This window comes from Microcaecilia unicolor, chromosome 1, assembly GCF_901765095.1.
Source record: "Microcaecilia unicolor chromosome 1, aMicUni1.1, whole genome shotgun sequence".
In the NCBI taxonomy this organism is placed as follows: Eukaryota; Metazoa; Chordata; class Amphibia; order Gymnophiona; family Siphonopidae; genus Microcaecilia; species Microcaecilia unicolor.
The window spans coordinates 730,080,937-730,107,631 of NC_044031.1; the positions used below are offsets into that span (position 1 = coordinate 730,080,937).

Genomic DNA, 26,695 nt, shown 5'->3' on the forward strand with positions numbered 1-26,695 from the left:
CTGTACCTGAGGACACAGCACGGTCTTCTTTTAAACCTATATCTGTCCAGGAGATAAAACCTATCAGTTTGTTCTTTAAATTCCTGTCCCTCTTTTCTGCTGAAAAACCCTCCATTAATTTTTTTTATTTAATTGGTTAACTTATTACATAAATTTAACAATTAATCAAGGATGGTTTTCATCATCTATAGGAAGTATTGTTCCGACTCCTATTCCAAAACTTGTAGGGGCAGATTTGTCTCAAGTGACTAATTTTAGACCAACTGTCAGATTAGTTTCCCAGATTAGTAGAATTTGTGGTGAGTTCACAAGTATCCGAATTTGTGCAGAAAGCTAACTTGTTTCATGACTCTCACCATGGTTTTAGAGTATATCATAGTATTGAGATATTGTTAGTAAATCGAATATTAAGAAAAGTATAGTACTGCTCCAATTTGATATATCTGCTGCCTTTGATATAGTTAATCGTGACAAATTAATTGAAATGTTACCCGACTTAGGTTTTACAACTATGGTGCTCTGGTAGTTTAGTTCATTTTTACTAAATAGACAGTACTCTGTTATGAAGGATGGAAAGTTTTCAAGTTCATGGCAACCACCCTGTGGAGTTCTGTAGGGTTCACCTACATCTCTGCTATTGTAAAACTTGTATATGAGCTCACTTAGTAGTGCTAAACTTGAGGATAGAATGAAACTCCATCTATACTTCCTCCCTTGGTACTCTGATCTTATCCCATGGTTTTCAGTATCACCTTTATGCTGATGACTCTCAGATCTACCTCTCCATACCAGAAATTTCAGCTGCAATCCAGGCCAAGTATCAGCCTGCCTGTCTGACACTGCTGCCTGGATGTCTCACCGCCATCTGACACTAAACATGACCAAGACTGAGCTTTCCCCCCCTAAAACAACCTCTCCTCTTCCCCCATTCTCTATCTCTGTGGATAACACTCTCATCCTCCCTGACTCATCAGCTGGTAACCTTGGGGTTATCTTCGACACCTCTCTCTCCTTCTCTGTACATATTCAAAAGACTGCTAAAACCTGTCATTTTTTCTCTATAACCAAAATCCGTCCTTTCCTTTCTGAGCACACTACCAGAACCTTTATCCACACTCTTATCACCTCTCACTTAGACCACTGCAACTTGCTTCTCACAGGTTTCCCACTAAGCCATCTCTCTCCCATTCAATCTGTTCAAAATTCCTCTGCCCGACTTATTACCCACCAGTGTCGCTATGCTCATATAGCCCTCTCCTCAAGTCACTTCATTGGTTCCCTGTTTCTGCATACATTTCAAACTCCTCTTACTGACTTACAAGTGCATTCACTCTGCAAACTCAGTACCTCTCCACTCTTTATCTCTCCCTACACTTCTCCCCCGGGAACTCCATTCACTGGGTAAATGTCTCTTATCTGCACCCTTCTCCTCCACTGCTAACTCCAGACACCATTCCTTTTATCCTGCTGCACCATATATGCCTGGAATAGACTTCCTGAACTGGTATGTCAAGCTCCATCTCTGGTAGTCTTCAAATCTAGGCAAAATGCCCAACTTTTTGATGCTGCTTTTAACTCCTAACCCTTACTCACTTGTTCAGTACCCATGTTTTATCATTCCCACCTTAGTAATTCCCTTATCCCTTATTTGTCCTGTTTGTCTGTCCTAATTAGATTGTAAGCTCTGTCGAGCAGGGACTGTCTCTTCATGTTCAAGTCTACAGCGCTGCGTACATCTAGTAGCGCTACAGAAATGCTGATGATATTTTCATATTGGTTTCAAATGGATTATCTCAAAATAGTTTACTAAAATCAATTATTGCATGGAGGAAATTAAGCGCTGGTCTCTCACTGTTAAGCTCAAAATAAACACAAAGATGTTATGGTTTGGTGTGAGATCAATATTCCAACTTATGTCTCATGCTTGGATGGATTCCAGTTGACTGTAGATTATAAATCACAAGTGCTAGGGGTTATCCTAGACTCTGACTGTGGGTGCTCAGATGAAAAATCTGTCACAAAAGGTCTTTAAGCTGAAACAACTATAGCTGGTTCGTTCCTATTCTATCCCGAGCCATTTTAAGGTCTTGGTGCAGCTGTTGATATTGTAGCAACTGGACTACCGTAATTCTCTGAATGTAGGAATTACAGAAAAACAACTGCAGATGTTACAGCTGATCCAGAATATAGCTGCTAAGCTAACATTTCACAAAGCTAGGTAAGATCATATATCTCCTTTGCTGGTTGAACTACATTGGCTTCAGATAAGAGCAAGAATAACTTTTAAAATACGTTGTTTTGTTTTTAACATTTTAGAGGGCTTGTGCTCATCCGATCCAACTTCATTAGTCACACTATTGTATGATGGTGGAGCACAATGTAATTGTAACTACCTTATCCTCAGAGTTCCTTTGTTTAGAGGAAACAAACTTAAAAGTTTTCAGGAAAAGTCTGCACTATTTTGAATGACCGAATATTGGAATGCACTTCCTGTAGATATTAGGGCACTTTCACTCCATTTTTGTTTCCAAAAATAACTGAAGTCTCATGTATTTTCTAAATGTCTGTTATGAATTGTAGGAACTCCTGTCGTAATGTAGCTCTTAGGTAATTATTGTATTTACTTATTATAATTGAACCTAGTTTTAGGGAGAATAGCAGGCTATAAATACCCATCATCATCATCATTACTATACAGTGAAAGCCCCCGACTATCCCTGAATAGGCCCTCGCAGGCTATTTAACCGGGCAGGAGCCTTTCCTGCCCGGTTAAACTACTTTAAATATTGACCCTATAGCTACTAAACAACCTAAATATTGTCACTTAAAGGTAACTTTAGGCAGCCTAGGAATGCACCCTTTTTAAGCTGCTTAAGTATGCTAAATATTATCTGTATCATTTGTATGTATCATTTAGAACCAAAGGTGCGCAATCTGAGTCCTTAAAGGAAGTAATACGTAAAGATGCTACTAGACCAGCAAACATTTAAATGAGCATATGCCTGGCATTGCACAAGTTACACTACAAATAGAAAAGATCCAAGAAAGTTCAGAGAAATTCATTGCATGCCCTATTTCCATACCTGCACTGAAATACTCATCCTCTGAAAGTGCCGTCACCTCAGTTTCCAGAGGAATGGGGTCACAGAGTAAAATGTCTTTGCCCAAGACGTCACATTCATAGCCATCATCAAACAGTAATTTGTATTTCCCTCCTCCAACATCCTGGGTAATTGTTCCTGAATAAAAATATCCATTTGAGGACCACTTGGCTACAACCCTGAGCCCAACAAAACTGCTGCCGCCGTGTGATGTGTCTGAGTTGTCTGAGGTGCTGGTGGCTATTTGCAACGGGATTTCTGGAGAATTACTTCTACGCAAAGCAGGTGTTCCAGCATCCGGCTGGTCACCAGAGTCCAGTGGGTGTGCAGTAATGCGAGTAAATGACTCCTCATCTGTTGAGGCCGCAGCTGAAGGGTCATCAATGCATGCCTGTGCTGTCAGTGCATTCTCCCTGCAGGGATAAGGAAGACCCGGCATCAGGAGCTGCAGAAGGTGGAGACAGAAGACCAGCAAAAGGGAGAAGAGAAAGAGCTGCCATTCTTATGAGATCTCAAGAGGAAGAGATAAGAAACATGAGAAGATGAATAAGGTGAGAAAGCTGGTCCACACATTCAGAAAAATCAGGATTCTGCCTTACCTAATTCCCATCAGAAATCTGTTCCTCCATCCATCTCCACATCCCCAATCACTTTTATTCCTACAAGTATCTCTCCTTACAATCCACCCTGCATTCTGTATTTGTGCCCAGCAAAATCTGATTAAACAGTAATGCTGGTGAATTCCCCAAAACTGATCCAACACAACATCTGATGCTGCAACATAATCAACATTAAAAAGTCTCTGGTTCAGATCTCTTATAAGCTGATACAAGCTGGGAAAGTGTCCCCACCTTCCAACACACAAAAAGAAAAAAACCTCTTACTCTACTAAGTGGAATATTGGGAACTCCAGTCAAACATAAATCCAAGCTCCCAAACAGCACTATCCTGGTATTTTCAGAGTACCTTGTCCCAGCTCCTCGAGAAGGAGGGCGTCCCCTTCTCCCTCGTCCACGTGGTGTCAAAGATCCTTTGTGCCCCTGTCTGAGAGCAAGCACTGCATCACCATCCTCCTCATACACTGGCATGCCTGCTTGGCCTCCAGGCCGGTTTGGAGATCCTGGTTGGCTGGCCCCTCGCCTAGGACTACAGAGATAAAGACAAGTCAGTCTTCTGCTGTGTAAAAGAACTGCCCGAGAAAATCCACGCTGCTCTGACACATGGAAGACCTATTTTAGATAGGTCATGGAAAGGGGAATTAAGACATCTAGGTTAGGACATTCGCAATTCCCCCTCTATTATTTTTTTTTAAGCAACAGGTTCTGTAAAATGAAGCCTTTTGTAAAAAAAAACCCAGAAGAATGTGCTGCCAGCCAGCACATCCAGAGAAGCAAGGATATTTTGCTCCACCTCCATGCCACTCTCTGCCCTCACTGCAACCCCACACATACCTGGACTGGCGTGTCCCCAAGCCCCACAAGCAGAAGCCTTCCTGTGGCGATACTCGGCACTGCGTTGCATGTCCTGCTTTCCCGCCCTGGTGCACACGCTTGGTTTTAGTGAATGAGCATGCGTGAAGAGAGGGGAAACAGGGCAGGCAGTGAGGCGCTGAGTATTGCCACAGGAAGGCTTCTGTTGGTGGGGCTTAGGGACCCCAGTCAGTCCAAGTATGTAGGATTACGGCAGGGGAGGAGAGCAGCGGGGCAAAATGTGCCCCTCCCCCAAGAAATCAAGGTCAGGAAGCAGAACAGGAGTGCGGCGGTGAATACTGCCACAGGAAAGCTTTTGCTGGTGCGGGCTTGGGGACCCCTGCCATCCAAACTAGCAGACTTTGGGGGACCCAGGCCCCCCCCCCCTCCCCCATGGCTACGTCACTATGATGCTCCTGCCTCACTGGAACCTGGGGTCAAAATGGCACTTTGATTCACTAGCAGTAGTTTTTACAGTAGCATTGCTAGGGATCAAGCTGCCAAATACAGACGCATAGCCATTAAGAACTCAGGTAAGAGCTGAGAGGTGTCCAGGGTATGGGGTACTTGAGATGCTGACATCAGAAGGGGAACCCGGGTGAATTCTGTCAGCTTTTGCACCTACCCCTTCATTTAAGAATTTATTCTGGGAGTTAGCATTTGCATGTACCTTGGAGTACAAACTGATGGAGGATATTGTATCTATATATCTATTTTATTATAGATCTGGCCTTATGGTCTATTTATGAGGAATAATCACACCATGACCAAGCCATGCCACATTCTTAACATGCTCTCTTTAAATATGTGTCCCAGAGGATATACATGTAAATATGTAAATAGCATCTTTCTAAATTGCTATTTGTACATGTACATAATTTAGATGTGCACAAAAGCGAAGATACATACCTGTAAGCAGGTATTCTCTGAGGACAGCAGGCTGATTGTTCTCACATGTGGCTCGACGTCCGCGGCGGCCCGAGAATCAGAAGATTTTGCAAGCAAAATAAAACAAAGTTTTCCAGAGAGATCCGTCGCGTGAGCAGCACGGACTGCGAATGCGCAAACGACTTCCTGTCCGCCCTGCGTGAGCGTGGTTCCTTAATCAAAAAGCATAAAACAAAAAAAGAACTCCAAAGGGGAGGAAGGCGGGTTTGTGAGAACAATCAGCCTGCTGTCCTCAGAGAATACCTGCTACAGGTATGTATCTTCGCTTTCTCTGAGGACAAGCAGACTGCTTGTTCTCACGTGGGGTATCCCTTGCACCCAGGCTCACTCAAAACAATGAACATTGGTCAATTGGGCCTTGCAACGGCGAGGACATAACATGGATTGACCTGAAACCATAAACAACTAACTGAGCGTGCAGCCTGGAACAGAAGAAAAATGGGTCTAGGGGGGGTGGAGTTGGATTATAAACCCCAAACAGATTCTGCAGCACCGACTGCCCAAACAGACTGTTGCGTCGGGTATCCTGCTGAAGGCAGTAGTCAGATGTGAATGTATGGACTGATGACCATGTTCCAGCCTTGCAAATCTCTTCAATAGAGGCTGACTTTAAGTGGGCCACTGACGCAGCCATGGCTCTAACATTATGAAACGTGACATGGCCCTCTAGAGTCAGCCCAGCTTGGGCATAAGTAAAGGAAATGCAATCTGCTAGCCAATTGGAGATTGTGCGTTTTCCCGACGGCGACTCCCCTCCTGCTGGGATTGAAAGAAACAAACAACTGGGCGGACTGTCTGAAGGGCTGTGTCCACTCCACATAAAAGGCCAATGCTCTCTTGCAGTCCAAGGTATGCAAACTGCTTTCGCCAGGGCGGGTATGAGGACGGGGAAAGAAAGTTGGCAAGACAATTGACTGGTTCAGATGGAACTAGAGAGCTGCACGGCTTCCGACCCCGCGGGAATCCCGCGGAACCCGCGGGATTCCCGCGGGGACGGAGGCAGTTCCTGCGGGGTTCCCGTGGGGATGGAAGCAGTTCTGCGGGGTTCCCGCGGGGACGGAGGCAGTTCCTGCGGGGTTCCCACGGGGATGGAACCAGTTCTGTGGGCTTCCCGTGGAAGTGTAAGCTGCACCTGCACCAGCCTCTCATCTACCGAATACCAATTTATTTGAGTGCTGTCTCCTCCTCCTCTTCTTCCTTGATTTAACAGCATAAATGTGGAAAGTCTTCCATTAAGGAGGTGGTAGAGTCACAAATGATGACGGAATTCAAAAAGGCGTGGGATGAACACAGAGGATCTCTAATTAGAAAATGGAAGTTATATAAAAGCTAACCTTAAATGGCTGCATGTGAGTGGATGTGTCAAGTGACGCTTAGATGGCGACTCTGGCTGTGATGAACTAGAGCTGATACCTGGCAGACTTGTATGTTCTGTGTCTCATACATAGCAATCTGGTGTAGGATGGGCTGGAAAGGGCTTAGACAGCAACTTCAGTGGCTGGAACATGAGGACAGTGCTGGACAGACTTTTACGGTCTGTGTCCCACAAATGAGAACATGAATAGGCTGGAGTGGGCTTCGATGGCAACTCCAGCAGTTGGAACATAAGGATGGGGCCAGATAGACTCCTGTGGTCTTTGTTCTAGAAACACGAAAGAAAGACCATAATCAAGTATATAATATCACACTCGTTGATTTAATGATGAATTGATCATGAGTGTGACTATTGGGCAGAGTGGATGGACCGTTCAGGTCTATTTGCTGTCACTTACTATGTTACTATTAATCCTCTTTGCTCCCAGGCTGGTGCACAGACCTCAGCTCTGACACAGGCACGAGAATCAGATGTCACCTGACCTACTGGCGCGTGCATGTGGTGGCCTCTCAGCACACAATCCCAGTGAATCAGCGACAAATCTTACATGTGCGCACCAGAGTGTTCCAAGTTCCAACTTCCGGTCCGTCCTTGCCTACAGTGCTGTGGCTCAAATCCAGAAAGGGAGCTGACTGGAACTTTCTTTTATGTACTATTAAATTCTTACGGGGATGGGTGGGGATGGGTTAAATTCTTGCGGGGACGGGTGGGGATGGGTTGGGATGGTTTAAATTTTTGCGGGGATGGGTGGGGACGGGTAAGATTCCAGCGGGGATGGGTGGGGATGGGTAGGATTTCTGTCCCCGTGCAACTCTCTAGATGGAACTCCGACACCACCTTCGGCAGGAACTTAGGGTGCGTGCGGAGGACAACTCTGTTATGATGAAACTTAATGTAAGGTGCATGAACTACCAAAGCCTGAAGCTCAATGACTCTACGAGCTGAAGTAACAGCCAACAAGAAAACGACCTTCCAGGTCAAGTACTTCAGATGGCAGGAATTCAGTGGCTCAAAAGGAGCTTTCATCAGCTGGGTGAGAACGACGTTGAGATCCCATGACACTGGTGGAGGTTTGACCGGGGTCTTTGACAAAAGCAAACCTCTCATGAAGCGAACTAAAGGCTGTCCAAAGATAGGCTTACCCTCTACACAGTGATAAGCACTAATCGCACTAAGATGAACCCTTACAGAGTTGGTCTTGAGACCAGACTCTGACAAGTGTAGAAGGTATTCAAGCAAGGTCTGTGTAGGACAAGAAAGAGGGTCTAGGGCCTTGCTGTCACACCAGATGGCAAACCTCCTCCATTTGAAAGAGTAACACCTCTTCGTGGAATCTTTCCAGGAAGCAAGCAAGACTCGGGAGACACCCTCTGAAAGACCCAAGGAGGCAAATTCTAAGCTCTCAACATCCAGGCCGTGAGAGCCAGAGAATGGAGGTTGGGATGCAGAAGCGACCCCTCATTCTGGGTGATGAGGGTTGGAAAACATTCTAATCTCCACGGTTCTTCGGAGGACAATTCCAGAAGAAGTCGGGGACCAAATCTGACGCGGCCAGAAGGGAGCAAACAATCATGGTTCCGCAGTCTTGTTTGAGTTTCAGCAAACTCTTTCCTACAAGAGGTATGGGAGGATACGCATACAGGAGGCCCGTTCCCCAATGAAGGAGAAAGGCATCTAACGGTAGTCTGTTGTGGGCCTGAAGCCTGGAACAGAACTGAGGGACTTTGTGATTGATCCGAGTAGCAAAAAGATCCACTGAGGGAGTGCCCCACGCTCGGAAGATCTTGCGGAGTACGTCTCTGTTCAGAGACCACTCGTGAGGTTGCATTATCCTGCTCAATCTGTCAGCCAGACTGTTGTTTACGCCTGACAGGTAAGTGGCTTGGAGAAACATGCCATGACGGCATGCCCAAAGCCACATCTGAACGGCTTTCTGACACAGAGGGCGAGATCCGGTGCCCCCCTGCTTGTTTGTGTAATACAAGGCAACCTGATTGTCTGTCTGAATCAATATGATTTGGTTGGACAGCCTGTCTCTGAGAGCCTTTAGAGCACTCCAGATCACTCGCAATTCCAGGAGATTGATCTGAAGACCTTTTTCCTGAAAGGAACAGGCTCCTTGAGTGTGAAGCCAAACCACATGAGCTCCCCACCCTAAGAGAGATGCATCTGTCGTCAGCACTTTTTGTGGCTGAGGAATTTGGAATGCACGTCCCAAGGTCAAATTGGATTGAATTGCCCACCACTGAAGGGAATTCCGAAAGTCGGTGGAAAGTTGGATTACATCCTCTAGACTCCCTACAGCTTGATACCACTGGAAAGCTAGGGTCCATTGAGCTGATCTCATGTGTAGATGTGCCATGGGAGTCACATGAACTGTGGAGGCCATGTGCCCCAGAAGTCTCAACATCTGCCGAGACGTAATCTGTTGAGACGCTCGAACCATGGACACCAGGGACAGGAGGTTGTCCGCCCTTGCCTCGGGAAGATAAGCTCGAGCTGTCCTTGTGTTCAACAGAGCTCCAATGAATTCCAACTTTTGTACTGGGATGAGATGGGACTTGGAGTAATTGATCACGAAGCCCAGTAGCTCTAGCACCTGACTAGTCATTCCCATGGACTGTAGAGCGCCTGCCTCAGAGGTGCTCTTCACCAGCCAATCGTCGAGATAAGGGAACACATGCACTCCCAGTCTGCATAGCGATGCTGCGACTACTGCCAGGCACTTTGTGAACACTCTGGGCACCTGGGGGTGCCGAAGCATAGTCTCTAGTACTCCTAGCTCTCTTGAGAGCAGAATCCACCACCATGGAATTGTGGGGTAATTGGGACCTCATCAACCCAGGTTCACCGTGGATCCAATATTGGGATTCAGCTTTCTTGGGGACCACAGGGCCAGACAGAGGGGCGGACCAATTTCGCATAAGGACTTCCTTCAGTACCTTATGCAGTGGGCCTGTCACAGCCTCTTTAGGTGGAGAAGAATAATCCAGAACCTCGAGCATCTCAGTCCTGGGCTCATCCTCAACTTCCACAGGGAAGGGAATAGCTGTAGTCATTTCACAGACAAAAGAGGAAAAAGACAGACTCTCAGGTGGAGATAGTCTTCTTCTTTCAAGCGGAGGGTAAGGGTCAGAAGAAATCCCAAAGGACTCATCAGAAGAGAAGTACCTGGGATCTTCCTCTGACTCCCACGAGCACTCCTGCTCAGTGTCGGATACAACCTGTGTCAAGGTATTCCGACACTGGACCTGCCTCGATGCCAAGGAACGATGTTCTCTGTGGCAATGTCGAGAAGTTGAAGCCCGATCTGACTGTGGCGAAGATCCCTCCACTGAAGTCGAAGGGGAGTTGACCTGGGTGGCAGCCGACGTCGAAGGGGGCACCGCAGTCGAAGACCTCACCACAGGAGAAGGGCCAGACACCGCTGCAGCAGATGGTACCCCCGACACCAAAGCTGTCACAGTAGTCCCTCCAGAAACTCTGGAAACAAGGCCCGGATTCACTCGTCGAGAGCCGCCATCTGAGAAGGCCGCGGGCCGGTGGAACAGGCGGTGTCAGAAACTGTGAAGACTCGGGAGCAGGTACTGGGCTGCTAGGAGACCGACGCATTTGCAACTCCTGTATTGAGGGGGAAGCGCTTCTCTCGGCACAGACGCTTCTCGGGTGCCGATTCTCTCGACACCCCGAAGTTCCCGGTACCGTGTGTCGAAGGAGAACGATGACAGTGCTTCTTCGCCTTCGCTCGACGCCTGTCATCGAGACTCCTCGGTACCGAGGACGTGGAATCCTCACGTCTCCTCGGGGCAGGGTCCGACGAAGGTTGGTCCCGGGGGGCCTACAAAACAAGAGGCCTCGAGGCAGGTGGAGACCCACTCGACACCTCACTGTTCCCAGCGCGAGTTGGTCTCTCAGCAGACATTATCTTAGCTCCCGATGTCGATGCCGCTGACCTCATTACCAATGTTGACGTCACGGGACCAGACCAGGCCCTAAAAAGCTTCTCTCGCTGGACCTCTTGAGACACTTGAGTCCGTTTCTTCATATGAAGACACAGACTACAAGTGGCTGGGCTATGGTCAGGCCCAAGGAACTGAATACAGCAGGCGTATGTATCGGTACCTGAGATGGTCCAGTTGCACCGAGTACAACGCTTGAAGCCGCTGGGTGTCTTCGATGACATGGAAGGAAAAACGGCTTCAGCTATGCTGCGGACGTTGACCCACATGTAAGAGCAACTTCCTTATTATCCTGAATGTCAAAAAAGAAATGCTGTATGCTGCCAGCTACACTACTCAAAAAAAACCCAAAAACCCAAAGCCATAACTTTCACAAAAAGGTTACTTAATTTAATCTAGTGCTATTTTTACTGTCTCAGCTAAATCCAAGTTGCCTCAGAAAGTCACATCCCTCAGGTAAAAGTACCACTGTTTCTACCTCCACAGAACGACATGGTTCAAGATTTTACTTGGAAACTCTGATCATACCCAGTCTAGCCTCAGTAACTACAACTATGTGGGGTCTATTTCATTACCTACATTCAAAGCCTCAAGGAAGGTATAATGCCCTAATGACGCTGCTCCATGAACAGCAGAGAAAAGCATCCAGAAAGGATGGCAACATCTGTGATGATGGCAGCACAAGCAAACGTTCTCGTAAAAATTCCTTCTCTCGTGCACCCACTCTCCTACAGGAACAAAAACGATCCATATCAAAAAGTCAGTAAGATGGAGGATGGGGGGGTAAAGAGCATGAGCTGCAATTCCATGCTGTTGCCCTTGTTGCCATGGAGACATTTTTTTTCTTTTTTAAAGAGTAAACAGCTGGGGTAGAGTCTGTGTATGCTGCCATCACTGGGGACATTGCCATCCTTCATGGCTGCATTTTTCCCCATTGCTCTCTAGGGAAAATATTTCTCTGGGTTCCAAGAACAACATGGACCTTTTGTTTCCCCCAAACCTCTGTTGCACTGAACTATACAGGCCAGTAGAATATTCCAGTTCTGTAACAATTTATGCACCTCAGTTTTCCAGTAGGGCCCCTGCCACTGGGTATAGCAAACTCTCCAGGTTCCAATGCAGTCATTTTTCCTTTCTGGTGAATGTTCCCCCGGCCTCGGTCTGAGCCACTGCCACTGTGAGCTACAGACAAACCACTGCTCGCCCCACTGGATGTACGCTGCAGGCTTGAAGCTTTTGAAGAAAGGGAGCTGATGTCTGCAAGATCCCCAGACGTCAAAGATGACCCTGCAGTCTGGGAGGGTGAGACATCATTCTCATACTCCTGACATTCAACTACTGGTTCATCAGTTTCCTGAAGGAAAAACAAAAAAAGTCAAAAGGATTTTTTTTTTTTTTTGCAATTCTAAATTACCGCAGTATGAAGATGAAGATGTATATGTTACTCAAATACCCCATGGTCTGTTGTCTACTGCCTTATAATTAAGACAAACAAGTAAAAAAGATTAATGCAAGTCTGTCAAGTAAGCCAAAAGGTTGGATTCTTGCAAAAAGTTATAGGTTCTCAAAAGAGGAACCAATTTTAGGTAACAAATGCTAACATAAGCCTGTCAAAACAATTGGCAAACTGAATCCTCTAGTTTTATTATTCCATCAATGATAAACAAAGGGTTCCACAGAAATTTCAGACTCCCATGAAAATAAGAAAAATACACGGTAAGGAAAGTAAAAGAAAAAACAATCCACATCATGGGGAGAGAAAGAATAACATCCTATAGGAGTAGTTCATCAGATTAATAGACCAATGCTAACCAAATCAAAAATAAAATCTTGACCCTATTAATCATACTCCCACCCACAAAAATACTGGAGACATCAAGTAACATTATTAATTGGGAAGCAAAACCAGTGCTGGGCAGACTTCTACGGTCTGTGCCCTGATCGTGACTGAATAGATATGGATGGGCTGGAGTGTAAATTTTAAGGGGCTTTGACGTTAACTTCAGAAATTTTAGTACAAGAACAGTGCTGGGCAAACTTATACGGTCTGTGCCCTGAAAATGGCAAGGACAAATCAAACTTGGGTATACATATAAAGCATCACATCCCATGTATAATTTATTTTAGTTACATTTGTACCCCGCGCTTTCCCACTCATGGCAGGCTCAATGCGGCTTACATGGGGCAATGGAGGGTTAAGTGACTTGCCCAGAGTCACAAGGAGCTGCCTGTGCCTGAAGTGGGAATCGAACTCAGTTCCTCAGTTCCCCAGGACCAAAGTCCACCACCCTAACCACTAGGCCACTCCTCCATAATGAGTTTATCTTGTTGGGCAGACTGGATGGACAGTACAGGTCTTCATCTGCCATCATTTACTATGTTACTATGTAAACAATCAACAGCAGTGGAGTTGGGAGCTGTTGAAACCGATACACAACTGACAACTAGGATGAATAAGAAGTATGTATGGTTCTGGTATGAATGAGATAGGCTTTTGTATTTGGAGTTCTTGATTTATTTTATTTTAATTTTTTTAACTTAAGTTTTTATTTAGAAACAATGTTAATCATATTGTAAATTGCTTTGTTCTGAACAAGTAAAGCTGTGTATCAACTATAATAAACATAATGGAATTTTTGAATATAGGCAGACAGATAAATCGGTAATCCTGAAACTTATTAAGCATTACCTCTACTACCTTGCGCTCAACCTCAGCACCATCAACATAGTAGACATCCGTGATAACGCGAGTGACCACAGTGCGCACCTCACGAACTGTTCGAACATGGCGATGCAGGAGACGTCCTGGAGGGGGTTGCCGCAATTCAAACTCTTCCTCCCCCTGAATTAAAAAGGGATTGCAAATATAAATACTCACTTAACAAAAGAATGCAGCATAGCAGTTCCTGTCTCCCAGTCTCTGAGAATTACTAATTTAGGGCTTCTTTTACTAAGCCGTGCTAGCAGTTCCCAAGCAGCAAATGAGAAGAAGCCCAAAGGAACTGAACGGGCTTCCTCATTTGCCACACCGGGAATCACTAGCACAGTTTTGTAAAAGACACCCTTAGAAACATTGAAGCAGTTGTGAGATAAAGACCACTTGAATTTGGACCCGCCTAATCTGTTGTCAAGATATCACTTTTAACTGTTGTATGGCTTATAGCAGAAGACGTCGTCCTTTCCCTCTTCTAGGCACATACATGGAGAGAGATACATGTATGCACATATATACAGCAGACATACATACAGTTTCCTTTGTTCCTTGCAGTCATGCTAGTGTTGCATCCCTGTAAATATGGAATTAGATCCAGATGACCTTGAGGTAATTTCTCAGAGATGGGGTTTACAGCACTATGGGGCTCATTTTCAAAGTACTTAGATTACAAAGTTCTATAAGTTGCTATGTAACTTTGTAAGCCTAAGAGGGGGGGGGGGGGGTCTTTTACGAAGCAGCAGTAAGCCCAAGGCAGGCTTACCACTCGCTAATCCAGAACTTCCGCCGGACTACTGCAGCAGCACAGCAGTAGTTCCCACACTCAGCACTCGCCACTTCCAGAAGTGTTTACCCGGCGGTAATTGGGCAGTGCACGCGCTGCCAAGTTACCGCTGGGTTAGCGAAGGAGCCCTTACTGCCACCTCAATGGGTGGCAGCAAGTGCTCACCCCCGAAATGGGCGCATGGCAACTGGTTCACTTGTCACACAGCCATTTCTTAAAACAAAAAAAAAAGACAGCCTTTTACCTGCTGCAGTAAAAGGGGGCCTCAGCGTTTGTCAAAAACACGTGCCGATGCTGGCGCAGGCTGCCTTTTACCGCAGCTTGGTAAAAGGACCCCTTAAGTGCTTTGAAAACATGCCTCCACAGCTACTGTTCTTGAGATTATTTTAAATAAATCATTAAATTTAGGAAATTTATTTTTGTCTTATGAACTGTAAAATGGCCACAGTAGCTCCACCTTGCAGGTTTTACTATGTCTGTAAAATACAAGCCTAGGGTAACTGTCTTTGCCTCTGCTGCTGCTCTCTTCTGCTCCAATTGATACATTCATGTATCCCATCCCCTCAGTTATTTGAACATTTGTCAGTTAGATATGGGACTATAAAGCTATTTTGACCCAGACAGAACTTTGCTGAAAACACAGGGACAGAAAACCAAGCTTAGTGCCTGGACAGATACAAAGGAAGTGCAACATTTTCAAAATTCCCAGTTTAGTAAACTGGATCAAGATAAGGCAGCTAGAAATGGAAAGAGTCTCCAATATATCCTGCAGTAAGCAAAGCAAAACCTCAAGACTTCAAAGCACGTGCATTCATCATATGTACATTTCAAATCGTTTCCAAGCTATAGCTCGTCACAAGGTAATCTTACCTGTTAATTTCCTTCCTGCTAGATCAGTCCTTACCAGTGGTTAATATCTTGTGACCAGCAAATTGAAGTAGAGAAAAAGCCAGCTTCTGGTGACAACACCGACGTAAGAAGATGCAGCTTGGAGATACTTTTACCAAAGTCATAATAAATCCTTTGGGACATAACAAAGCCCCCGAGGAAACTAAAGAAAGACCAAAATGAGAATGTTACAAGAAAAGAGCATAGAAACGGAACAAAGCCCACAATCCTAAGCTGCTACAGAAACAAACCCTACAGACCTTCAGTCTTCTGAAGTGGTATATGTTGGACTGGTCTAGCAGGAAAATAGGGAAACAGGTTAAGATTAAAATGTCACCTTCCTTATCATCTAGCTAGACCAGTCCAAAACAAAGGGATGTACAAGACATTTATACATCTGGGTGGGTGGAAGACAGGGCTCCCTGCACAACCACTCTGCCAAAGATAAGTCTGTAATGCTTTACACAAAGGAAGGAAGGGAGCACCAAGTTGCCACTTGGAAAATGTTTTCTGGAGAAAGCACCTGAGACTGCTCAGGTGGTCACCTGAGCTTTAGTCGTGAGCCCTGAAGCTGGTTAGAACCACTTTATTTGCCAAAATATAGGCTGATCTTATTGCTGTCTTCATCCGTTGAGCAATCCTTGTGTGGCTCATGACAAGATCACCTATTTGTGCTCTATCTTCTGAATTCATTCATGACCTTGAGATTGTGCAAAAAACAAAACAAACAAAAAACCTCTACGCACATCCAGCTTACGGAGTGTGCATCCAGAACCTGTCTGAAGCTTTGAGTGAAGGCCGTTAAGGAAACTTCTTGATTCACATAGAAGCCCAAGACTACTTTTGGCAGAAAGGCATCGTGCGAAGCAACACAGTTGTTTAAAAAGGACAAGAAACATAACATAAGAGTAGCCCTACTGGGTCAGATCAAGAGTCCATGTAACGCAGTATTCTGTTTACAACAGTGGCTAGTCCAGGTCACAAATATTTGGCAGACTCCCAAAAAGTTGCAAGATTACATGCTACTTAACCTCAGGGATAAGAAGTGGGCTTTCCCCAAGTCTAGTTTAATAACAGTTTATATGGACATTTCCTTCAGGAATTTGTCCAAACTTTTTTTTTTAAATACATAAACTGCATTTTCCATTTACTCTAGAAACATAGGGAAAAAAAAATGTAGGCAAATAAAAACCATATGGTCTTGCCAGTCTGCTCATTAGTGCAATCTACTCTTCCTATAACTCCCTTGGAGATGCTTTGTACTTGTCCCAAGCTCTTAAGAATTCACATACTCCACCACTTCCACTGGGAGGCCATTCTTTGCCTCCTTGTTTCAGAGCTTCCTTTCAACTGAAAGAGACTTGCCTTCTGTGCATTTATGCCACATAGGTATTTAAATGTCTATCGTATCTCCCTCTCTCCTGCCTTTCTTTCAAAGTATGCATACTGAGATCGTTAAGTCTGTCACCATATGCTTTATGATGAAGGCCACTGACCATTTTAAGTAGCCTCTTCTGGACCAACTCCATCCTGTTGGTATCTAAATAAGGTCTCACCAGTCTTAAAAACAGTGGCATCATCACCTCCTTTTTCCTACTGGCCATTCCTCTCCCTATGCATCCAAGCATCTTTCTAGCTTTCCCGTCACTTTCTATCTATTTGGTCACATGATCATACTTCAGTCCTGCTCCTCTTTTGTGCACAAAATGGTAACCTGTACCATTCCCGCGAGTTTTTACAGCCCAAATGCATGATCCTGCATTTTATAGCATTAAATCTTAGCTGCCAAACTCCTGACCATTCCTCGTATCGCTTACAAAAATGTTTAAAAGAACCGGTCCAAGAACCGAGCCTTGCAGCACACCAGTGGTTAATAGCCTTTTCCTCAGAATAAGCTCCATTTATCACTATGTTTATTCTAAGATTTGATACACCTTTGCTAACAAAAGGTCAAACTGGTTTACAATAAAAATTCTGGATAAAATGGAAAGGAACTCCAATTAAATTAGGAAAGAGCACATACATACATTTTATAAAAGCAAAAATATGTTAAAATAGATACCAAGGGCTGCATCTCCAAGAGATCATGCAGGCCATGGATGGCAACATCTAAGTGGTGGGCAGATTAATGCCAGCTGGAAAGCTGAGCTTTTAGTAATGATTTGAATCTTGGCCAGGAAAGTTCAGCTATACCATTGGAAAGATTAATCCAGAGACTTGGTGTTAAATAGAAAAATGCTAATGTCCTGGTGGTTTCATAATGAGCAGATTTCAGTGATAGCAGAACCAATCTATGAGCATTCAGAGAATGGAGAGAATGGGTTGGGATGAATGGAATAACTAGCAAGAAGAGATGAAGAGGGGATCCTGTGTGCAATACTTTATTGGTGCTAACTAGAATTTTAAGCCAGATTTGGAATTTTATTGGTAACCCAATGCAAATATAAAAATAGTGGGGTGACATGATCATATCTCTTAGCCGTCCACTCAACCTGTTCCTAACCCAATAGTCACTTTAGATCGCATACCAAGGGCACTCAGTTTTATTTGTTACACATCTATGTAGAACCGCATCAAAGGCTTTACTAAAATCCAAATACACCACATCTAACGATCTCCCTCAATCCAACTCTCTGGTCACCTGGTCAAAGAAATTAATCAGATTTGTCCGACAAGACCTGCCTCTAGTGAAACCACATTACCTCGGGTCCTATAATCCATTGGATTCCAAAAACTTTACTATTCTCCATTTTAAAAGCACTTCCATTAAGTTACTTATCACAGAAATCAGACTTACTGACCTATAGTTCCCAACCTCTCCTTACTTCTGCTTTTGTTGAGAGGGACCACATCTGGTCTTCTCTAGTGCTCCGAGACCACGCCGGACTCTACAGAAGCATCAAAGAGGTCATCCAGCGGAACCGCTAGAACTTCCCCAAGTTCCTTCAGAACTCTCGGATTTATGCCATCTGGCCCCATCGCTTTGCCCACCTTTAGTTTAGCCAGCTCCTCTCACGATCAGAGGCCTCTGAAAATTTTTCATGGATTACCACCCCTCCATTCCTATTTGTGTTTGTCTTCTACGGTCCTGTGTGAAAAAAAATATTCTCTCCTATTTGTTTTATCCCTGCAAGAGAACCTGTAGCTCAGAAATCATGCAGGTAGAACAAAATCACCAGAAAAGCAGAGAAGCGTGCTTGAGGAGCTCAAGGGGAGCACCTGCCAAGACCCTCAAGATCATATTCAGATCCCACCGAAGCAATACTGCCCTAAATGGGGGGAGGGGGAGGACAGCGGAGGTGCTTGATCACTCTCAAAAAGCGAACCAAAGCCTTGATCAAACCCCTCCTGGAGAAAAGATAGAATTGAGGATAATGTAGCCCTTGAAAGCAACCAGTAAGACCTGTTTATAATAAATGCCTCCCAAATTTTTCCTTTCCATCTTTTGAAAAGGAAAGGGAGCTTCACAAAAGAGAAAGGGGGACATTTTAGACCTACTCCATAGTCTGATTTGGACTCAAACAGAATTATTTCAAAAACAAAATTTAATTTGGTGTAGAAAGGAGAAGGATGTTGCATAGTCAATGCCAGTCCCACTAGGACCCTTGAATCACAGCCCACTGCTCTTATCAACTAGGTCACACCACTGCCTGGAGGTGAAGAACCAAATAAATGGCTTTTACCTCCAGCTGGTTGATGGGCCACCTTGCTTCCTCTAGGTGTCAGCGCCCCTGAGGAACTCTCTGCCCAGTCAATAAGCTCCCCAACCAGATAAGCTCATGTCCATCATCACCAGTAATCACTCTGGCCACCAATTCCACTTCTGTGTAGGTAGGCTGATATCCTGCAACCTCCAATCCAGATTGCCCTATAGGGAGTAGAAATGGCCAGTCACTCAATGGTCTTGGGTCTGGGCAGACCAGGGGGACAGAAATGATGTCTGCAAAGGCCTTGGCCATGGCATCAAGGCCACTGCCATTGATACCAATATCTGGAGGTTATCCCAGGCCCCGGGATGACTTAGCAGGAGCAAACCCTGTATCTGCAAACACAACTGCTGACAACTCTCTGCAGTTGAAGTAACGCTGTCAATTGACAGCAGAAAAAGGCCACTATGTCCTGGCTAGTCTGCCTAGTAAGAAATGTACTTATTTTTGAAGCTGTTTTGTACAGATTACTGCTGCTCTATGCTTTTATGACGTGTGAAAATCATTCGATTTGCTTTCAGTAGAAATTTCTATGCTTCAGTTTCATCTCCTGCATATACCTTTCTTTGCCACGTGCTGAACTGCATACCTAGATACTCTAGAGCAGCAATTCTCAACCACTGTGTCGGAACACACCGGTGTGTCACCAAAACTTTGACAGACAGCAAGCTTGTGCTTTACCTAACAACTACTTGTGCGTGCAAGCTGGGGAGAAGAGAGACCCAGAGAGCTGAGTACCTGAAAACCCCATTAACTGGTCCTGATTTCTACTTTCTCACTACCCCCAATGATAACTACTACCACCAGCCCCAACTAGAAATGCTGCAGACCTGCTGTTCATAGATTGTTTTTCATATGGTGGTTTCTGGATAGCATATTTGGCGGGTTTTGTGTTGCTCTGTATAGTATCTGGCAGTGGAGAAATGCTGTGTTGTGGTTACTGAAGTGACAACAGAATTTAAATATATATTTGTTTTGTATGGCAAGGTGTAAGGGAAACATCCTAGCTCTAGATTCTAAAATGGATAAACGTTTATTGATGTTGACAGTAAGTTAGTGTGACGTTGTCTACCATTCAATCCCATATTAAAAATTTGTATATAGTCCCAGATACCATACAACCATTTCTTTAAGAAAAAAAAAGTGTGATCATTTTAGTGGTTGACTAAAAAATTAATTCTGTTTTAGACTTTTTTAAATTTCGCCTGCATCATTTTAAAAAATGAAATATTTAGGATTTTAATTCAGCTGTGAATTTTAGTGTTCAGCGTGTCACACATTTACCTGCCATCATTTACTATGTTACTACATGAACATCTGTCAGGTACATCACAACAGAAGAAATATTGAGAACCACTGCTCTGGAGACTGGTACAGACTAAAATTGCTCTTGGCAAGATGGGATGGGTCACCAAATTCTTTCAGGAAGAATGTCACCATAACCACCGAGGTCTTGCTCTCTCCATAGGAGATTGCCCTGATAAACCAATTATCGCTTGATCCAAGATGGTGCTTTGAGACGTACCTGCTGGCACTCTCTTCCCCGGCGTGCTTTGAGTTTTCGGGATCCTTGAGAGCTGAAATGGATGAGTGAAGGTCTCTGGGCTACCCCCCTGCCCCCTCTTCAATACCCTGATGAGACAAGCTATGTTGGAGTCTTTTTGGGTGCCACTAGGTCCTACACTATCTGCCTCTTTGCCCTTACCTGTGGCGGAAGATTCGGGCGGCAATCTGAGCGGGGTCTCCTTGAGTCCCGTAGAATGTGCGGCTCCCCCGCAACCCGGAAGCAGCTATGCATAGGGGAGCGAATGGCTGGGGTTTTTCAGAATTAAGAGGTTGGCGTTCAAAGGGGAATGAGGAACAACTTTCTGCAAGCAGAATCCCTGGAGAAGGAACTGTGAGTAGTTTGACTCAAGTTGTGAGCCAGGCTGTTTCCGATGAAAGTCGGGCATCGGTAAAACCTGCCATAGTGACATTGCTGTCACTGTGGGATGTTATAAGCAACATGGAATCCTCTTTGTTCAACATTACTAGGCAAGATACTAAAGATACAATAACTATTTCAAATGCTGTATTGGTTCAGGCACGGGCATCTAGCCAATTAGCCCTGAAATTGGGTTCTTTAAAGTCTAGGATGCAGTTTGTGGAAAGTTTGGAAATAGTCTCTATTAAGGAGAAGAATTTTGTCCAGTGGCATATGGAGTATTTGGAGAACCAGACCAGAAGACTTAATTTGAGACTGTTGGAACTTCCCTAGGTCCCCTCTTTTGCCTGAGGTTGAGATGTTTAAGAAGTATATGCTAAAGATATTATAACTGCCTCCAGATTCTTTACCACCTTTTACCAGGGCGCAGTATATTCCAGGCTCTAGGAGACTCCAGGGCCTGGTTACTTAGCTTATGAGGGAAGGAGACTTGAATTTAACTTCATTTTTGGAATCTTCTCTGGAAGTAACTACCCAAAGGACTATGTTGGTGGTGACTTTTGCTCTTGAGCCTGATCGTAGTACTGTACCTTAAGCTTTCCTTTCGTCATTTGGAGGCAATGTTTATGGGTTCAAAAATTAGGATATTTCCTGATTTCTCGAGAGTAACACAGGGAAGACACAAAGCCTTCCTGGACCTTTGGACCAGGGTTCAGGCATTGGGGGCTAACTTTGTGCTGTGATTTCCTTGTATATGTTATGTAATATTTGAGGGTAAACAATTTCAGTTTTTTAAACCTAAACAACTTGTAGATTTTCTGAATTCCAGAGAGTATGTTAGTGTTGTAGTATAATCTCCCATGTTCACTGTTAGGGAATAGCTGAGGTAACGACGTAGGAGAGATGGATCTTCTATATGTTTCTTTTTCCTTATTATCTTGGATCTGATTTCCTTACTAGTGGTCGAAGTTTGAAATTTAGTAATTGATATTGTCCTGTTTCCTATTATGTATTATTGGGGTATTTCTGTATCCTAGTATTGTGATACTTGGTTGGATATTGTATTGAATGTAAAATAACAACGTAAAAATTAAAAAAAACACAATTATGCAAGTACACGTTTATTATAACTTGCTAAACCACTCTAGCTGGCAAAACAGTTTAGAGTGGTGTACAGACTAAAAATTAAAAGAAAAGTGGAAAAAAAAACTTTTCTGTTTAAAATTGAAGTTCAACAGTCACACCAGGATAGGTAAAATAGGGAGGGATATAGAAAAGAACGGGGGGGGGGGGGGGGGGGGGGGGAGCCTCCTACTGAGAAATTCAAAATGGATGATCAATCTGGTCCCTCATATTCCTGTTTAAAAAGCCAAGTCTTTAAAGAAGGAGGATTCAGAACACAGAAAGAAGGGGAGGTTATTCCACATGTGAGGGGGCCTAGTGGATTCATGGTGAGCTACTTCGGGACTGGGAAGAACCAAACGATGGTCATTTAAGGAAAGAAGAAGTTGAGAGGGGGAATAAGTGATTGTAAGGCAGGCAAGGTAATTGGGAAGCCCAAGTCGGAAAGCATGCTACGCTAGGATAGCTATTTTATAGATAATATGTTGCTTGACAGGTAACTAGTGATACTGTTTTAAAAAAAAAAGGGGGGGGGGGGGGGATCCGAACAGTGAGTACAGCATAGTAGCCTGATCATGGTATTTTGAAAAGGGTGTAACTTTTCACTCCCCCCCCCCCTTGTTTCTACAGCACTGCTGCCATTACTGCTTGCGCCTGCCAAAAGCTCCCTGATAGTAGCAGCAGCTGCAGTGCTGGCTCCAGAGACATGGTTAACACAACAAGAAGCAAAGCAAGCAGCCTAATAACATTGAAAAGAACTATAGGCATTGAGAAGGGCTTCCAGCAGCACAGCTGTCTAATGATTTCAGCAATTGGGTTAGCTGCAAATGCTGTTCTCTTTGTACAGTGTCTAGAAACCCTGAGGAGTGCATCAGGACATGATAGCTGGAAAATCCTCAAAGTAGCAGAATACAGAGATTGAGGAAACCTGCAGTGATTACACTGGAGTTTATTTGGCAGGCTATCATTCATCTGGAAAGTACTGTTGGGAATAAAGTGGGGTAAGCTGATTAGAGAAGAAATTAGTAAGATATTAGAGACAGTTCATAGTATTGGAAAAGAAGGATGAAGATATCCGGAGAGTACACAATAAGCTGGTTGGTGATTGTACAAAAATACAACAGAGCTTGGAGATACTTGGACAGGTAGTTGAATATAAGGTTTTCAATTTCCCTCGCTCATCTATTATAGGTCCTAGGGACATTTTCAAGAGATATTCATTGGAAGTGTTAAAAATACCTGAAGTGTTACCACCTTCTATTAAAAAAAAAAAAAAGAAAAAAAGAGGGCCAAATGATGGCTGTGGAAGGAGCGAGGGAGAGAGCATGCAGAGAAGTACGGATGTTGTGAATGTATCAGCTTTGCTCAAGGCTTCTTTTGAGGACTTGAATCAAGCAGCCTTTCTTGTTTCCCTGGTCTTTGAAGCTGATAATTTGACAAAGTGTTGTACCATAACCACTGTAAAGTTTATAGGTCAGCATGGGCAATTTCCTGATTTCTGTATGGAGACATGGAAGAGGAGGAGAAAACTCCTCCTGCAGCTGTGTCAAGATAAGGGTAAAGGGGATAAATATTTTCTTAAATATTCAACAAAATGTTTGGTTAAATTTGTTAATGTGAAACACATTTCTTTGAAATTGCACAACTGAAAGAATTTCTTCAGAAGTTTTCTGTTCATGCAACTAGTGGATCACATCAGGGTTGGAAGCACACTTGTAATACGGATCATTAGGTCATCTTATGTATTGTCTGATTAAGTATTTCAAAATTGATTTTTGTTTTCTATTTTGGGTAAATTCCTGTATTATTTCCTGTTGTAGTCTCTCCTCTCCTGGGGGTTTGGTACAGAGTGGACATGCAGAATTAGTATTTTTCTAAATTTGGTTGTGGAATTACCTTTGTTTGCTGTTACAAGGATTCTTTATAAAAACACTAGGAAAAAATGCCCGTTTCTGAGCGCAACAAAACGGGCGCTAGCAAGGGGCCCCCTCCCTCCGAGCTACTTGCCTTGTTCGCTGTGGCGTTTCCGTTTCGGCCCTCGTCGAGTGTCATAGCTCCGCCCTCGACGTCATGACTTTTTGACGCGAGGGCAGTGCAGACACTCCAGTGCACACCGGATATCTCGGGCGCCTCAACTTCCGGGAGGCTTCAGAACGTTGGGGTTGCCCTTTATGTAGAGAGATATGTGTTGCCATACTGGGACAGACCGAAGGTCCATCAAGCCCAGAATCCTGTTTCCAACAGTGGCCAATCCAGGTCACAATCTGGCAAGATCACAGACCAGTAAAACAGATTTTAACCTGCTTATCCTAGAAATAAAAAGGACTATAATGTACATGTTATAAAATATTTACATTTCTGTTTCACGATTAAGTCCATTTGGTTGAACAGAGTGTAATTCATAGATCATCTGCTGTTCAAGACGCTGTAGGCAGAGACCCAGATTGCATTCATGCCACTTGGGTTCAATTTATGACAAAAAATATTTTTGATGATCTATGAATTAAACTCTGTTCAATCAAATGGACAATCATGAAACAGAAATGTCAATATTTTTATAAGGGAAAATTAGGTTCTTACCTTGGTAATTTTCTTTCCTTTAGTCATAGCAGATGAAGCCATTACGTATGGGATGTAACAAAGCAATCCCTAAATAGGGTGGGAACAAGCCACACCACGCGCTAGCACTTGTGCACCAAAACGCGCATCCCTCCTGGCAGCCACATCCAGCCTGTAATGTCGGGCGAAAGAGAGCTTAGAAGCCATGTTGCAGCACTGCAAATCTCATGAAGAGATAGTGCTCCAGTTTCCACCCAGGAAGAGGAAATCGCTCTTGTGGAATGTGCCTTAAAGGCTTCAGGCAGAGCCTGGCCAGACAGCAGATATGCTGAAAAGATAGCTTCTTTGAGCCAACGGGCAATAGTGGCTTTAGACGCTGAAGACCCTCTGTGAGGACCTGCAAACAGCACAAAAAGATGATCAGAGGTCCTGAAAGAATTTGTAATTTGCAGATACTGCAACAGAGTCCTGCGCACATTCAAAAGGTGCAACTGCCGAAATGAATTTGGAAACTCCCCCTCAACAAAGGAGGGAAGAAAAACAGGCTGGTTTAGGTGAAATGCTGAAACCACCTTAGGCATGAAGGAAGGCACGGTCCGAACCGTGACCCCTGACTCTGAGAATTGCAGAAAAGGGTCTCTACAGGACAGCGCCTGGAGCTCTGACACCCGTCTCGCCGAAGTAATGGCCACTAAAAAGACGGCCTTCAGTGTCAAATCTTTCTCTGAAGCACGCCGAAGCGGCTCAAAGGGAGCCCCTTGAAGGGCCTTCAATACTAACCCCAAGTTCCAAGCTGGACAAGGTGCCTGCACGGGAGGACGGAGCCGAAGCACCCCTCTAAGAAACCGTGCCACATCTGGATGAGCAGCTAAGGACACGCCTTCAACCTTGCCACGCAGGGAGGCCAATGCTGCCACTTGCACCCGCAGGGAATTATAGGCCAAGCCTTTGTGTACACCATCCTGCAAAAAGTCCAGAATCGACGAGACAGGAGCCCGCAACGGAGAAAGCGCTCTTGAAACACACCAGACTTCAAACTGGCGCCAAATCCTGGCATAAGCTACGGAAGTGGAGCGCTTACGGGCCTGCAGGAGAGTGGAAATTACCTTATTTGAGTAGCCTTTATCTCTCAGATGCACCCTCTCAATCGCCATGCCATAAGACCAAAGCGGCAGGCGTCCTCCATGGCCACCGGACCCTGTGACAACAGGTGTGGAACCAGAGGTAACGGAAAGGGAGCCTCCAACAGCATCTGTCGGAGGTCCGCATACCAAGGCCTCCTGGGCCAATCCGGGGCGATGAGCACCACTTCTCCTGGATGCAGCCGAATCCGCAGGAGCACTCGCCCTATCAAGGGCCACGGAGGGAAGACATACAGCAAGCCCAGGGGCCAGGGTTGAGCCAAGGCATCCAACCCGGCAGAGCGAGGATCCCTCCCGTCTGCTGAAGAAGCACGGGACTTTGGCATTGGAACTGGTCGCCATAAGATCCATCACTGGCTTGCCCCATTTGGCACATACCTGCAGGAATACATCGTCTGCCAGTTCCCACTCCGCTGGATGATCTGATGCCTGCTTAGATAGTCGGCTTGCACGTTGCTCTGACCTGCAATGTGAGCTGCTCACAGGGACTGTAGATGCAGCTCGGCCCAGTGAGTGCCGCCTTGTCGATTTATGTAGGCCACTGCTGTCGTGTTGTCCGACATCACTCGGACAGCCAATCCTTCCAGGGTCACTTGAAAGGCCAGAAGATCCAGAAACACCGCTTTCAACTCCAGGCGGTTGATAGACCACTCCGACTCGTCGGGCGTCCTCAGACCCTGGGCATGCTTCCCCTGGCAATGTGCGCCCCAGCCCTTCAGGCTGGCATCTGTCACCACTAGGCACCAATCGGGGAGCACCAGCGGCATTCCCCGCCGCAACATGCTGTCTGAGAGCCACCACTCCATACTGAGGCGGGCCGCAGGGAGCCAAGAAAGTCTGCACTGATAATCCTGAGATACTGGAGACCATCGTTGAAGTAGAGAATACTGTAGAGGTCTCCCCAAGAAGTTCTGCCAGACCCCTCAGAATCCTCATAGCCCGACCACGGGGGGTGCTCCACACTCAGAAGGGGAATTAGCCCTTCTGCGTTTATCAGGAGGATA

At 45.0% G+C, this 26,695-nt stretch overlaps 1 protein-coding gene across 1 annotated transcript in view; it reads right to left on the bottom strand.

Moving 5' to 3' along the window:
• The window catches only part of TP53BP1 (tumor protein p53 binding protein 1), a 154,286-nt gene that overhangs the window by 34,870 nt on the left and 92,721 nt on the right, over window positions 1–26,695 (bottom strand). The window contains 4 exon segments of the mRNA XM_030189634.1: window positions 3,084–3,514; window positions 4,068–4,247; window positions 11,914–12,206; window positions 13,542–13,694. Of these exon segments, the coding sequence (XP_030045494.1) occupies window positions 3,084–3,514; window positions 4,068–4,247; window positions 11,914–12,206; window positions 13,542–13,694 (1,057 nt within the window).